Below are 12,135 nucleotides of genomic sequence, written 5' to 3'. Positions count from 1 at the left end.
AGCAAACATTCGAAGCAAACGTTTGCCTCACAGACTTCAAATGAGAGATCGTGAGAGACGATCCAAAAAAAAAAAAAAGATAAAAATGATCAAAATTGCCTAACAGAGAAGTTCATCATTTCGACAAAAAACATGAAAGCCCATTTTCAGAATTTCTATGAACAGAAAAATACGAGTTTATGAAGTTTACTCTCAGCCGTATTACTCTCCAAATTAATCCCGCTGGCATTAAATGCATTAATAAGCGACAAAATATGTTTATTTTGTGTTTTGTTTCTATATCGTACTATATTTTCTTTAGCCACCCTGAAAAGAAAATGGTATCCCTGCTAAAAAAAAAAAAAATCTATAGAATTTGTACAGAACAACTTGTTCTATAGAACTTTGGATGTGATTTTCTATAGAATTTCCACAGAACAAAAGAATTTATGTCGGAATTGGGTCCCAAAGTTCTATAGAATTTTTTTAGCAGCGATAATTTAACTGTGGCTGGGATAGATTGATTGCATTTCTATTCATTTCAATGGAAGAACAGTTCCTGGGTTTCAGAACACTTCGGGTTACAAATGGAGTCACGTCACCGGAGGTTCCACTGTGATCGTAATAAATTGGGGTTGTGGGGGTGGGTGATATATATATATATATTTTTTTTTTGGGTTATGATCCATAAACAAACACTTGTACAGTATTTTCCTTTTTGCACCTGCTGGTTGTTGTGTCAGGTGTCAGGCTTACCCTCAAAGCAGACAGGTCGATTTCATCCAGACTCCGAGCCGGGGAGTCGCTCGCCATGACGGGACGAATTAAGTCACACTAATGTAAAAAAAAAAAAAAAAAAATGTTTTTTTTTTTTTTTTTTTTTAAAAAAAGGCTGTTAATGTCCAAGGTTGCGCGCCCCTCACGTTCTCTCTTGCCGTATCCGAGTCCCTTCCGGCTAAAGCGCGAGGAGGACGTCGGCGACAGCTTTCCGCTCCATGTCGGCGGCTTGCAGGCGAAAGCGAGGCCGGGGTGTGTCGCCTCCGCGGTTCGGCGTCAGCGTCTGACTGCGAGCCGCCGACGCCGCCGCCGCCGATACCGATGCCGCTGCCGCTGTTCGATTCTCGGTGACAGGCGAGCGGCCAGCGGATGTGCAGCGGAAAAGGAGGGGCCAAAAAAAAAAAAAGAGGGCGGGGGGAGGAGCCAGGAAGGGAGTCCCGCACTGATCACTGAGGAAAAAAAAAAAAAAGTCGCCATCCGCCATCTTGATACTCCCAAAACAAGCATGCCGACCTGTCCAGTTTCGTGGCTGTGAGAAAACATTCCATAGTTGTTTGTAAAGTTTTTTTTTTTTTTCTGATGAGTTTAAATTCACTTGAAGAAAGTTTTGTTTACGGTTGTTACTCCCCTGCTTCACCTTTACAGGCCGACGGTTTTTCGCGAAAAAGCGACGTCAATGTTTCCCCAAACTTCGTCGGTGGATAATGCGAGAAAACTTAATTTTTTGGAGGAATTTCGTAATACGGAACTCTGCAAATTGAATTTGATTTTCCAAATGCGAGGAAAGGAGTTGAAGTTTTGTGTCTGAAATAGGACGTCGCAGAGACGACAAATGAACGATGCGTTTAGCATGTGTTTTCCTGTATTTCCATGTTTTTATGGACAAAAAAATGCTTACTTTTTTTTACTATGTTATGATGATAGCGCTTCACAGCGTATTTTGGGACAATTTAACATGTCACAGAAATCAGGCCCTCGGTAATATGCAAGCTTTCTTGCTAGTCTCGGTGTTCTATGTCTTTCCTTTGCACTTTTTGGCGAACCAAGTCGCATTAAAAATCCTTCTTAATACCAGAACTGAAAAAATGTCAATCTCACACGACCAGTTTTAATTTTTACATGTTCTACATGCCAAACTTTTGAGGAAAAAAATCGCGCCATAATTTAACCTGCAAAGCATGTCGTCCGCCCGTTTTGGGAGTACCAAGATGGCGGCCAACTGGCTTCGACCAATCAACATACTGCTCGATGTGTATGCGCTCTACAGCCTTTTTCAGATCTGTGACTTTAAGTGGGTCATGTGACTTGTCTTCATCATCATCATCATCATCAGCATGATCGACATCATAACTTTCATATGGGACGTGTGCGTGGTAGTTGGGAAAGGCTCTAGCATTCCCGAGACCCTTGTGAGGATAAGCCGGTGAGAAAATGGATGGATGGAAGTTCAGGGAAAGTGTGAACAAGTGATTATTTTTTATTGGTTATCCGTTTAAAGAGAGTACAGTGAATTGAACAAATTACACACGGGACCGAAGAGCCCAAGACGTTAGACATATACGGTTGTTGTTATTACATCATAAAAATTTTAATTTGTACCAAGCAGCTGACTCACCATACACGAAGATTATTACTGTCATATGTAAGTACAATTCAGACTACAGTACGAGTAAAACTGTAAAAGGCGAACCTGAAGGTTGAAAAATTATAAAGTCAATGGTCCCTGTCAAAAAAAAAAAAAAAAAAATGTTACGTGTGAATTATTGTTACCGGTATGAATAATGAACTTCCAGCATCTTCAAAGCAGACGTACACCGAATACATATTTACACATTGAAGTTCTACCTGCAAACATTGGAAAATAACAAAAGTGGTTCTCAACTTTCGTTCTGGTATGAAATGTTTACGTTTCGGTATTCAGCATTAATACAAATATTAAGAACAATAAAATGAGTCGATTTACAAGAGAGCATTTTCTTAAAATACGAAGAAAAATATCTGGAAGTGCAATTTTGGGGAAAAAAAAAAAAATAAAGTGTCCAATCTACACTTGTAAGAAAACAGCACCACCTCCAGAGGAAAATATGGAATTACATGCGGAAAAAGATTGTCTCTTCCGACTGGGATGTGACAGCACGTTCGGCAGCCATGACGTCACAAATTAGGCTGCAGTCCATAAAACTTTTCTATTATGGCGGCTCAAATAAATTATGTGCGCAAATGTTTCTGAAAATTCAGCCCCAAGTGGCCCTTTTGCTCGCCGGGACATGAAATTTGGTAAGCGTGTACCTACAAAATAAAAGTCTGCCATTTTTCTGGCATTCTCAGGAAGTGCCGTCGCATGAAGGCGAGATAGCGTCCCGGTATCCGGCTTCAAAAAAAAAAAAAAAGTTCTAGGTCCATATCTCGGTGGGCACCATGGCTTCCTTGGTCCCGACCGAGGGCATGAGGTTGTGCTCCGACAGGAAGTCCAGAGGAAACTGCACCAGGAAGCCGCGGATCTTGCGCAGCTCCTCCCGAGCGCGGCTCAGGTCGGTCTGAGCCAGGCCGGGCTTGGACTGGTACTGCTCCAGCTCGGACATGTTGCGCACCAGCGAGGACGGCAGGCAGCGGAACACCTGCAGTGGAACGTGCGCGCGGTTACCGGCGTACGTTCGCTTTCATATTTATGCCATGGCAGCGGTTTCCATAGAAACATGAACCGTAATTTCCGGCCTACAAACCGCGACTTTTTTCCACATGCTTTCAACCTCGCAGTTTATGCGGCGATGTGGCTAATTTGTGCATTTTTTCTAATGGCCGCAAGGTAAGAGTGAGACCGGTGGAATTTATGTGCCCAGGAAGTGACTTTTACCGGTCTGGCCCTGTTAGCGCTGCGCTAGCGTGTTACTGCCGTGTCTCAGTGATTTTTACCGGTATATATATATATATATATATTTTTAACCGGCCCTGTCAGTGCGGCGCTAGCATTAGCATTACCATGGAGCCAGCGTTAGCAAGGCGGCACTAGCATGTTACTGCCATGTCTCAGTGATTTTTACCAGTAAGTTTTTTTTTTTTTTAACCGGCCCTGTTAGTGTGTGCTAGCGTTAGCAAGGCGGTGCTAGCGTTAGCTGTGCTAGTGTGTTACTGCCATGTCTCAGTGATATTTACCGGTATGTTTTTTTTAACCAGCCCTGTTAGTGCGGCGCTAGCATTAGGACGGCGCTAGTGTTAGCAAGGCGGCACTAACGTGTTACTGCCATGTCTCAGTGATTTTTATCGGTAAGTTTTTTTTTTTTGTTTTTTTTTTAACCGGTCCTGTTAGTGTGTGCTTGCGTTTTAGTGTTAGCAAGGTGGCGCTACCGTGCTACTGCCATGTCTCAGTGATATTTACCGGTATGTTTTTTTTTTTTTTCCAACCAGCCCTGTTAGTGCGGTGCTATCATTAGCGTTAGGACGGCAGTACCGCGTTACTGGCATGTCTCAGAGATTTTTACCGCTAATTTTTTTTTTTCCCAACCGGCCCTGTTAATGTGGCGCTAGCGTTAGCATGTTACTGCCATGTCTCAGTGATTTTAACCGCTAAGTTTTTTTTTTTTTTTTTTTTCAACCAGCCCTGTTAGCGCGGTGCTGTCATTAGCGTTAGGACGGCAGTAGCGTGTTACTAGCATGTCTCAGAGATTTTGTTGTTTTTTTTTTTTTTTCAACCGGCCCTGTTAATGTGGCGCTAGCGTTAGCAAGGTGGCGCTAGCGTTAGCATGTTACTGCCATGTCTCAGTGATTTTTACTGGTATGTTTTTTCATTTGTGAAGACCCCCTATACATTAAATTTGTCGACGAAAACCGTACGCACAGCGGAAGCATTTTTGTTCCGTACTGAATTTTCCCGTACCTTCTCGTAAATGGTGGCGTTGCGGCCCGCCGTGGTCATCCACACCTCCTTGTAGAAGCGTTCGCTGATGGGGTCGGAGAGATCGATGGCGGCGTCGCCGTGCCCGCCCAGGATCGTCCTGGGGACAAAAACAAATCATCATCTTTACGCGGCCTGCGATTGGCTGGCGACCAGCCCCGCCGTACGCCGCCTCCCGCGGGAATCCGGCTGACCTGTGACCCCGACGAGGACAAGTGCAATTTCCCGAATCTCTCACCGAAAGCACTCGAGACGCAGCCCGAGCGCGTACGGGCCGGCCTGGAACTCGTCTCCGTCCATCACCGAAGCCACCTTTTCCACGTCCTCCACGATGACCGCCACCTCGCTGTCGCGCTTACCCAGCATGCTCCTGTCGTTGATGTTGGCAGAGCCTGACGTGGGGGGGGGGGGGGGGAAGACGATCAGACGGTTGCCGTGCACTGGTCCTTTCCGGCCAGCAGGTGGCATAAGAGTGCGAAGCTTTCGAGCGCAAATGGTGAGGAATTTCGCACAGTGAGAAGGCGTCAGCGAGCCCCACCGATGATGACGGTGTTGTCGTCAGCGATGAGCATCTTGCTGTGCACGTAGATGAGCTCCGTCACCAGGCGGCCTTCCAGCTCGGCGTGCGTCCGGAGGCCGGCGAAGGAGATGTAGTTCATCCAATGGTCGTCCACTGAAATTTTATTTTAAGAGCATATCCCCCAGCCAGACTTTAAAGCTCCGCTGTCATACCTATAAACATTCTAAAATAGATGTTGTCATGAGAATACGTAGACCGTTATCCACGTCACTGTCTATTCGAAAAAATATGAGCGCGTCATCCGTGCGCAAAGTTGCGGGAGTGTCATTCGACATCCAAGTGGTCGCCGTATTGCCTGCGACGTCGTCGGCAGATGTTACACCGGGACATTCGCCGGTGAAAACGCGTAGTGGCAACTTGCAACTTTTCGAAGAAGAGAACGTCTCACAATCGAGTGAAGTGACCGGGGATCATTTCGAGAGATATTTAGATGATATGCGGATCACTTCTAACAAACAACAGACTCCCAGACAGCATGACAGTATGTAGCGTACTCAGCCGCGAGCGACGACAACGCCGCGGCCCGGGCGCGACGAGCCGATCACGGCTTCGGCCGGGGTGGCTCATCGGCGCCGAGCCGGGCCGCTTTACGGCGTTGTCGTGCGCCATCGTCTTCCCAGCTTGAAATCATGCATTTCATGACAGTGGCGCTTTAAAGTGCCACTGTCATGAAATGGATGATGCAGCCGGTATGGAGCCATCCGTCTTTTTCACCACAAAACGTGATTTTGACGTATATGGCTTTTTTTTTCCCTCAAAGGATTTGTTTTCGACAAGAACCAGGAAGTGACGTTTGAGGCAGTAGCGCGCTCAAGCGGACTCGTTTCTTTCTATTCGTGTTACCTGCGGAAAGGTAGCGCGTTGTTCCTTTGTGTTAGCCAAAATGCCGGCTCGTTGCATTGCCGAATGTTGCGGGAGGACGGATTCACCCTTCACAATTTTCCAAGAGACCCGGTTCGTCGTGAATAATGGATTGCACGGGTGAAAAGGACCAGAACTTCGTGGGTTCCAAATGACAGCCAGGTATGTATACAGCTACTAAAAAAAACCACGTAATTCATCTCTTATAATGTAACAAAAGATCTGCGTACGTATGACAGGGGTGCTAAATGTGTCGATGTGCGCGTCGGACGGCTTCCGCGTCGGGCTCGCCGGCGAAGGCTACCACGTCGTGCCTCGCGGACGAGGACGACTTCGGCCGGGCTGGCTCAGCCGTACTGTCTGTGAGTCTGTTGTTAGTTAGAAGTGATCCGCGTATCGTCTTAACATGGCTCGAAACGATCGGGTAATTTTGCCCGGGACACTTCACTCGGTTGTGAGACGTTCTTTTTCGAAAATAGCTTCTGTGTCTGATCCTGTACTTACTCTCCTTCTTCAGCTGCGAAATGATGGAGTAGTCCCCTCGGATCATCGTTCTTGAAAATATTTTCATAAAGAGAGAAATACAGTCAGTTCCAGCACATTTTTTTTTCTACCTAAAAATAAAAATCACAACTGCTCTCGACCTGTAGTTGAAGTGCATGACGGCCTGGATGGCGTTCCCCCCGCCGGTGGTGATGTCCCCCTCGAAGCCGGGAAGCAGGGGGGTCACCACGTACACGCGGTACTTCTTGCCCTCCCTGCCCACACAAAAGATGGTGCACATCCGTGACGTACCCTACTTGAGCTGCACCCGAATATTTCAGTTCCTCACTTGCACGCGTGAAACGCCGGAATTTTACGCGTTCTCGCTCGCCCCGCCCGCCATCCCTCGACAAACCATTGCAAAAAGGTACGGCTTGCGTAATCCTGATAACGGACCGGCCGGATAACAGACGTGACCAACTTTGTGCTTTGCGCGTTTGGCAGAGGTTGTTGTAATGCAACTAAACGACGATATCCATCCATTTCTCCACCGCGATAATAAATAATATTTGTTCAGCTAGCTGCAAAATGGAGCATTCTAATCTTTGCGAGGACAATGTGAAGTGACCGACACAAAATAATGTGGCCGATCCAGGTACAGTGACGCCAACTGTTTTGTTCGAAAACCAAATCGAGGTTTCCCATTACAATGAATGGAAAAACAAATAATGCGTTCCAAGCCTAAAAAAAAAAAAAAAAAAAAAAATCGGGCTTTTTATAGCATTTTTTTTAGCTTTTCCTGATAATAAACTGCATAGTAGAAATACATGTATAGTTTAAATACTTTAGATCATAAAATAATTTATGAAATATATTTATTTTTTTGCTTAAAATGTATGCTTTAATTGTAGAGTACGCTAGGCTGGGAGCGCATTGCCGTATCTGTAGCGAGGCGGCCCCCGGCCTTGTAAACTTTTTTTATTAACATAAGTGCAGAATAACTTTAATCAGGCAACTTGCGTTCTTTGGAGCCATGATTGGGGGTTAATACGGTCGTCCTCCAAAAGAAGAAAAACAATAACACAATATCAAAAGTGCACTGGTTGCGCATTATGTTATTTCCGGGGGTTTTTTCGGCGGCGTGGGAGTTCACAACAAAGCGCGTCGTGGGTCAGCTGGTCTGGCCGCCGCGCAATATGTTATTTCCGGGTTTTGTCTGGGGCGTTCGAGTACGGATTTTCGTCCGAAAACAGAAGCAAAAAAAAAAAAAAATCTCCAAATTTTCATTCGAAAACGGGGACGTTCGAGAACCGAGGCTTTACTGTACTTGTGCGCTCTGAGGATCCTCTCGATGATGGCGTCGCCGATCTTGTTGTACACCGTCCGGTTGTCGGCGCAGCTGATGAAGAACTGGTTCTGCAAAAATACGCCGACACATCATTTATTCGTCAAGCATAATTGATTGTGATTTCTTTTGTGATGTGTCGGAAAATTGGAAAATATGTTGATGGTTGTTATCCAAAGTGTTATTATGATTAAACACCAATAATAATCATTCTTATGTCATGCAGAAATACTGAAATCTGAAATTATGTATTCCGGGGGGGTTGAAATTCTGAGGATTTGGATAACATTACATTAAATGCAGTTTGTAAGTGATTCATGGATAAGCACAATAAACGATTGACTCACCATTACCAAAAATTTCTAATAAATTCAAAATAAAGAGAAAAAAGTTTCCCGGTACACAATTACTTTTTGAATGTAGTTTCATGTTTTTATCAATTTTAATATTTGTCTATTGCTATGTTTTACTTTGATGTATATAGCTCCCTGCACAATAAAAAATTTGAATATAAAGAAAACATTACATTAAATAACATTGATATAGAAAAAAATTTGAAAAAATAATGCACAATGAAAATAATTCAAGTTAGCTTCTTTATACAGTATTTAATTTAAGTTTCAATGAATGTACATGCAGATTTGGCTCTTGCCAACAAAATAAACAAACTTAAAATAAAAAACAATGCAGAATTATAATAATTTGAGATAATTTCATGCTATTAGAGAATTTCTTTCTTCCGCTTTCGTATGAGGTTAATCTTAACTTAGATGTAGAGTTTGCTATTTTTAAAAAAGTGGTTAAAAAGATCCTCAGATTAGGCGACAGTATTTTTTATTTTTACCTCAATGTAGATGTAGTGTTTGCTCTTGGCTATGACTTGGATGTACGCATTGTGGATGGACTCCTCGTGGTACTTTATCCCGGCCGACCAATCGGCCGATGACCGCAAAACCTAAAATAAAAATAAAAGACAGTTAGTCAATTGTTATACACTCACGGCTCACTTGATTACCGGAATTTCCGGCCCACAGAGCGCACCTGGTTAGAAGCCTCACGGAGTACATTTGTAAAGGAAATACCATTTGATGCGTACATACGCCGCGGCCGTGTAAAAGCCGCAAGTGAAAAGAAGAAGAAAAACGGTACACAGAAAGAGTTTTCAAAGTTTCAATACCTTAACTTAGCAACAATACGGTAGCACGAACGGGGCTGGTAAAAAAAAAAAAAAAAAAAAAAAAAAACTTAACTAAATCATTGAGGCGCGGCAGTAACGCGGCAGCAACACGCTAGCGCGGAGCTAAGAGGGCCGGCTAAAAAAACATACGGGTAAAAATCAGAGACGCGGCAGTAACACAGGAGCAACATGCTAGCGCGGCGCTAACAGGGCCCGTTAAACAAGAGCATACTGGTAAAAATCACTGACACACTGCTAACGCTAGCGCAGCGCTAACAGAGCCGGTTTAAAAAATGCCGGTAAAAGTCACTTCATCGGCACGTATATTCCCGGGTCTCACTCTTAACATTTCCGCTCGAGTGCCAGTAAAAAAAAAAAAAAAAAAAAAAAAATCACTGAGACGCGGCAGTAACAGAGCAGCAACATGCTAGCGTGGCGCTAACAGGGCCGGTTAAACAAGAGCTTACCGGTAAAAATCACTGAGACACGGCAACACGCTAGCACACTGCTAACGCTAGCGCAGCGCTAACAGAGCCGGTAAAAAAAAAAAAAACATGCCGGTAAAAGTCACTTCATTGGCACATATATTCCCGGGTCTCACTTTTACATTTTCCGCTCAAGTGCCCCCTTGTGGCTGTTAGAAAAAGTGCACAAATTATCCGCATCACCGCATAAGCCCCAGGGTTGAAAGCGTGTGGAAATAGTCAGGGCTTATAGGCCGGAAATTACGGTAGGTACACAATGACTCCAACACGAAAGCTGATACACAAATCAAATAAGAAAGACTGTAAAATGGCTTCTTTAAACCAAAATGGCAGACCTGCCGTGTCTTTCAGGAAATTTTGAAATTGTCTGTCTCCATGCATTGCTGCACTGTTTTTACAAAAGCTAAAGGACGGACGGACGGAGGGAGGCAGGGAGGGACACACAGACAGACAGACAGATAGATAAGGAATTTTGAAATTGTCTGTCTCCATGCATTGCTGCACTATTTGTGTTCAAATAATCATCAGTGATACACAAATCAAATAAGAAGGACTCTAAAATGGCTTCTTTGAACCAAAATGGCAGACCTGCCGTGTCTTTCAGGCAAGTCTTCTTTTTGAAACTTTTTTTTTGTGTGTGTACACATGACAAACGCGCCTCCCAAATTTCGAGCTGCTACGTGAAACTGGTTTTGGGGGTTGAAGTCTTCCGCGGGGCGCCGCTGGGTCAACGGCTGCGACCACTACGGCAGTTCCTCGTTTCAAATTTCACATTTTGAAATATGTGGCCACGTATTTGGTGTAAGAAAAGTAGCAACAAACTACTTCAATAAGCCTCTTTTTTTTAACTGTTAAACCACATGTACATAAATATGTGTAAATGTTCCAAACTGTATTTCATAAGTGGCAGCAAGGAACAAAAAAAACCCCAAGGCTGTTTGCTCTTTTTTTATTATTATTATTAGTTACGTAATGTTGTTTTTGGCCCAGGGACTCTCTCTTTGGTGTCCTTCCAGCAGCCCTCGCAGACATGTCAGTTAATGCAGCAGCTCTTTTTTTATGACAATATTTATATCGCCCGAAAGCGCCCCCGATTCGCAGCGGGGTCTCGGTTACCTGCACTTTGGCATGCACACAGTCGGGCGCTTGGTATCGGATCTCGGTTGCGCTGGAGTGAGACTTTGGCAGCAGGAACGGGTAAGACAGAGAACGGTACTTTGGCTTCATGATCTGGGGAGGGAGGAAAAGGAGGTTGGAGGTGGGGGGTGAGAAGGTGGGACGCGGGAAAGTCAAGGTGCAGCGATTGACAATGTGAACGTCACCGATACGTCAAGTAAATCAAGCATATTTAAAATGTCCCCAAAAACAAACAAACAAAAAACAATTTGAGCATCATGATTCATTAATTGGGCGGCTCCATATGGTATGCCTGCCTTGGCCACCAGGGGGAAGTACAAAACAGACAATACAATGGATATACATGAAGAAGACGGTCACAACTGCGCAGGGAGTTGCAGTAATATTTGTTGTTTTTACAAGGGCTAAAGAATAGATAGATAGATAGATAGATAGATAGATTAAATTGTCTGTCTCCATGCATTGCTGCACTGTTTGTGTTCAAATAATCATGAAAGAGAAAGAGTTATCACAACAACATGGATGCTTTTCGTTGGCCTGGTCCATTGTGGCGTAGCATCAAGCTAGAAGACTTTTCCCATGGCAAAGTTATGATGTTGATTTTTTTTTTTTAATATGCAACTTTTAATTCGCTTTGTTTCACAAAGTAACATCAGGATTAATAGTAATGATGAATTTAAAATGATTAAATAACATTTATTTTTGTTGTTTATGGCCTTTATCGTTACAAACTACACATTTATTACAGTACATATTATCCGAATAATTCAATAAATGTCTGTTTACATTTTTTAAAAAATATGTATTATTTGGTATTATTTCGCTATTGTTATTATTGACATTATTATTGGGATAACAATCCCGTAGGTGAACGCGGCGCCGCCTTGCCTTGGTGAAGTTCCAACGCTGAATGAAGTGGCGGGCCACGTCACGGGCGGCTCTGCCGTGCACCGCCGAGGCGATGTCGTGCCACGGCATTCTGGGAGTGGTGTAGCGGTCGATGAAGTCTGCACACAACGGGGGGGGGGGGGGGGGGCTCAACTGGATAAACTACTACTTAGTCTCCTGAAAAAACACAACCAATCTCGAAAAGTGATATCACTTTAAATGGCGCAACATATGTAGATCCAAGTTTGGTTAGCTTATCCGTGGCGTATTGAGAAGTTGTGTTAGCCTTAAGATAGCAGTTTTTTGTACGTTATACAGTTTAAACACATAAGATGTAATTCTCTCTGTTTTATAATTAATTTTAGAAGCGAGGAGCAATAGCTTTACATTTGTGACGTTCACAGCCGTCATAGCTAGCACTTAACTCAAACAGAAAAACACCCGTGCATTCGCTTGTATGTATTAAAAATAAAAATAAAAACCCTCAAGTCGGGCCATTTACAAATTAAGCCGCCACATTTATTTGTGAAT

General features: G+C 43.8%; 2 protein-coding genes across 14 annotated transcripts in view; both read right to left on the bottom strand.

The window, feature by feature from the left end:
• Window positions 1–1,151, bottom strand: part of tnika (TRAF2 and NCK interacting kinase a) — a 68,462-nt gene extending 67,311 nt beyond the window's left edge. For all 12 annotated transcript variants that reach the window (XM_061842822.1, XM_061842823.1, XM_061842824.1 and 9 more), the window contains exons 1-2: window positions 903–1,151; window positions 736–813 (exon numbers count right to left, since the gene is read on the bottom strand). In XM_061842822.1, the coding sequence (XP_061698806.1) occupies window positions 736–792 (57 nt within the window). In that variant the 5' untranslated portion in view covers window positions 793–813; window positions 903–1,151. The remainder of the gene's footprint in view (window positions 1–735; window positions 814–902) is intronic.
• Window positions 1,152–2,219: 1,068 nt separating this feature from the next.
• The window catches only part of pld1a (phospholipase D1a), a 33,380-nt gene continuing 23,464 nt past the window's right edge, over window positions 2,220–12,135 (bottom strand). For both annotated transcript variants that reach the window (XM_061844170.1, XM_061844172.1), the window contains 10 exons: window positions 11,605–11,723; window positions 10,696–10,809; window positions 8,762–8,872; window positions 7,900–7,988; window positions 6,734–6,847; window positions 6,594–6,643; window positions 5,187–5,321; window positions 4,887–5,040; window positions 4,631–4,748; window positions 2,220–3,374 (listed from right to left, as the gene is read on the bottom strand). In XM_061844170.1, the coding sequence (XP_061700154.1) occupies window positions 3,150–3,374; window positions 4,631–4,748; window positions 4,887–5,040; window positions 5,187–5,321; window positions 6,594–6,643; window positions 6,734–6,847; window positions 7,900–7,988; window positions 8,762–8,872; window positions 10,696–10,809; window positions 11,605–11,723 (1,229 nt within the window). In that variant the 3' untranslated portion in view covers window positions 2,220–3,149. The remainder of the gene's footprint in view (window positions 3,375–4,630; window positions 4,749–4,886; window positions 5,041–5,186; window positions 5,322–6,593; window positions 6,644–6,733; window positions 6,848–7,899; window positions 7,989–8,761; window positions 8,873–10,695; window positions 10,810–11,604; window positions 11,724–12,135) is intronic.

Source organism: Syngnathoides biaculeatus, chromosome 15 (genome assembly GCF_019802595.1).
Source record: "Syngnathoides biaculeatus isolate LvHL_M chromosome 15, ASM1980259v1, whole genome shotgun sequence".
Classification (NCBI taxonomy): Eukaryota; Metazoa; Chordata; class Actinopteri; order Syngnathiformes; family Syngnathidae; genus Syngnathoides; species Syngnathoides biaculeatus.
This window is presented reverse-complemented; position numbering and strand designations above follow the sequence as displayed.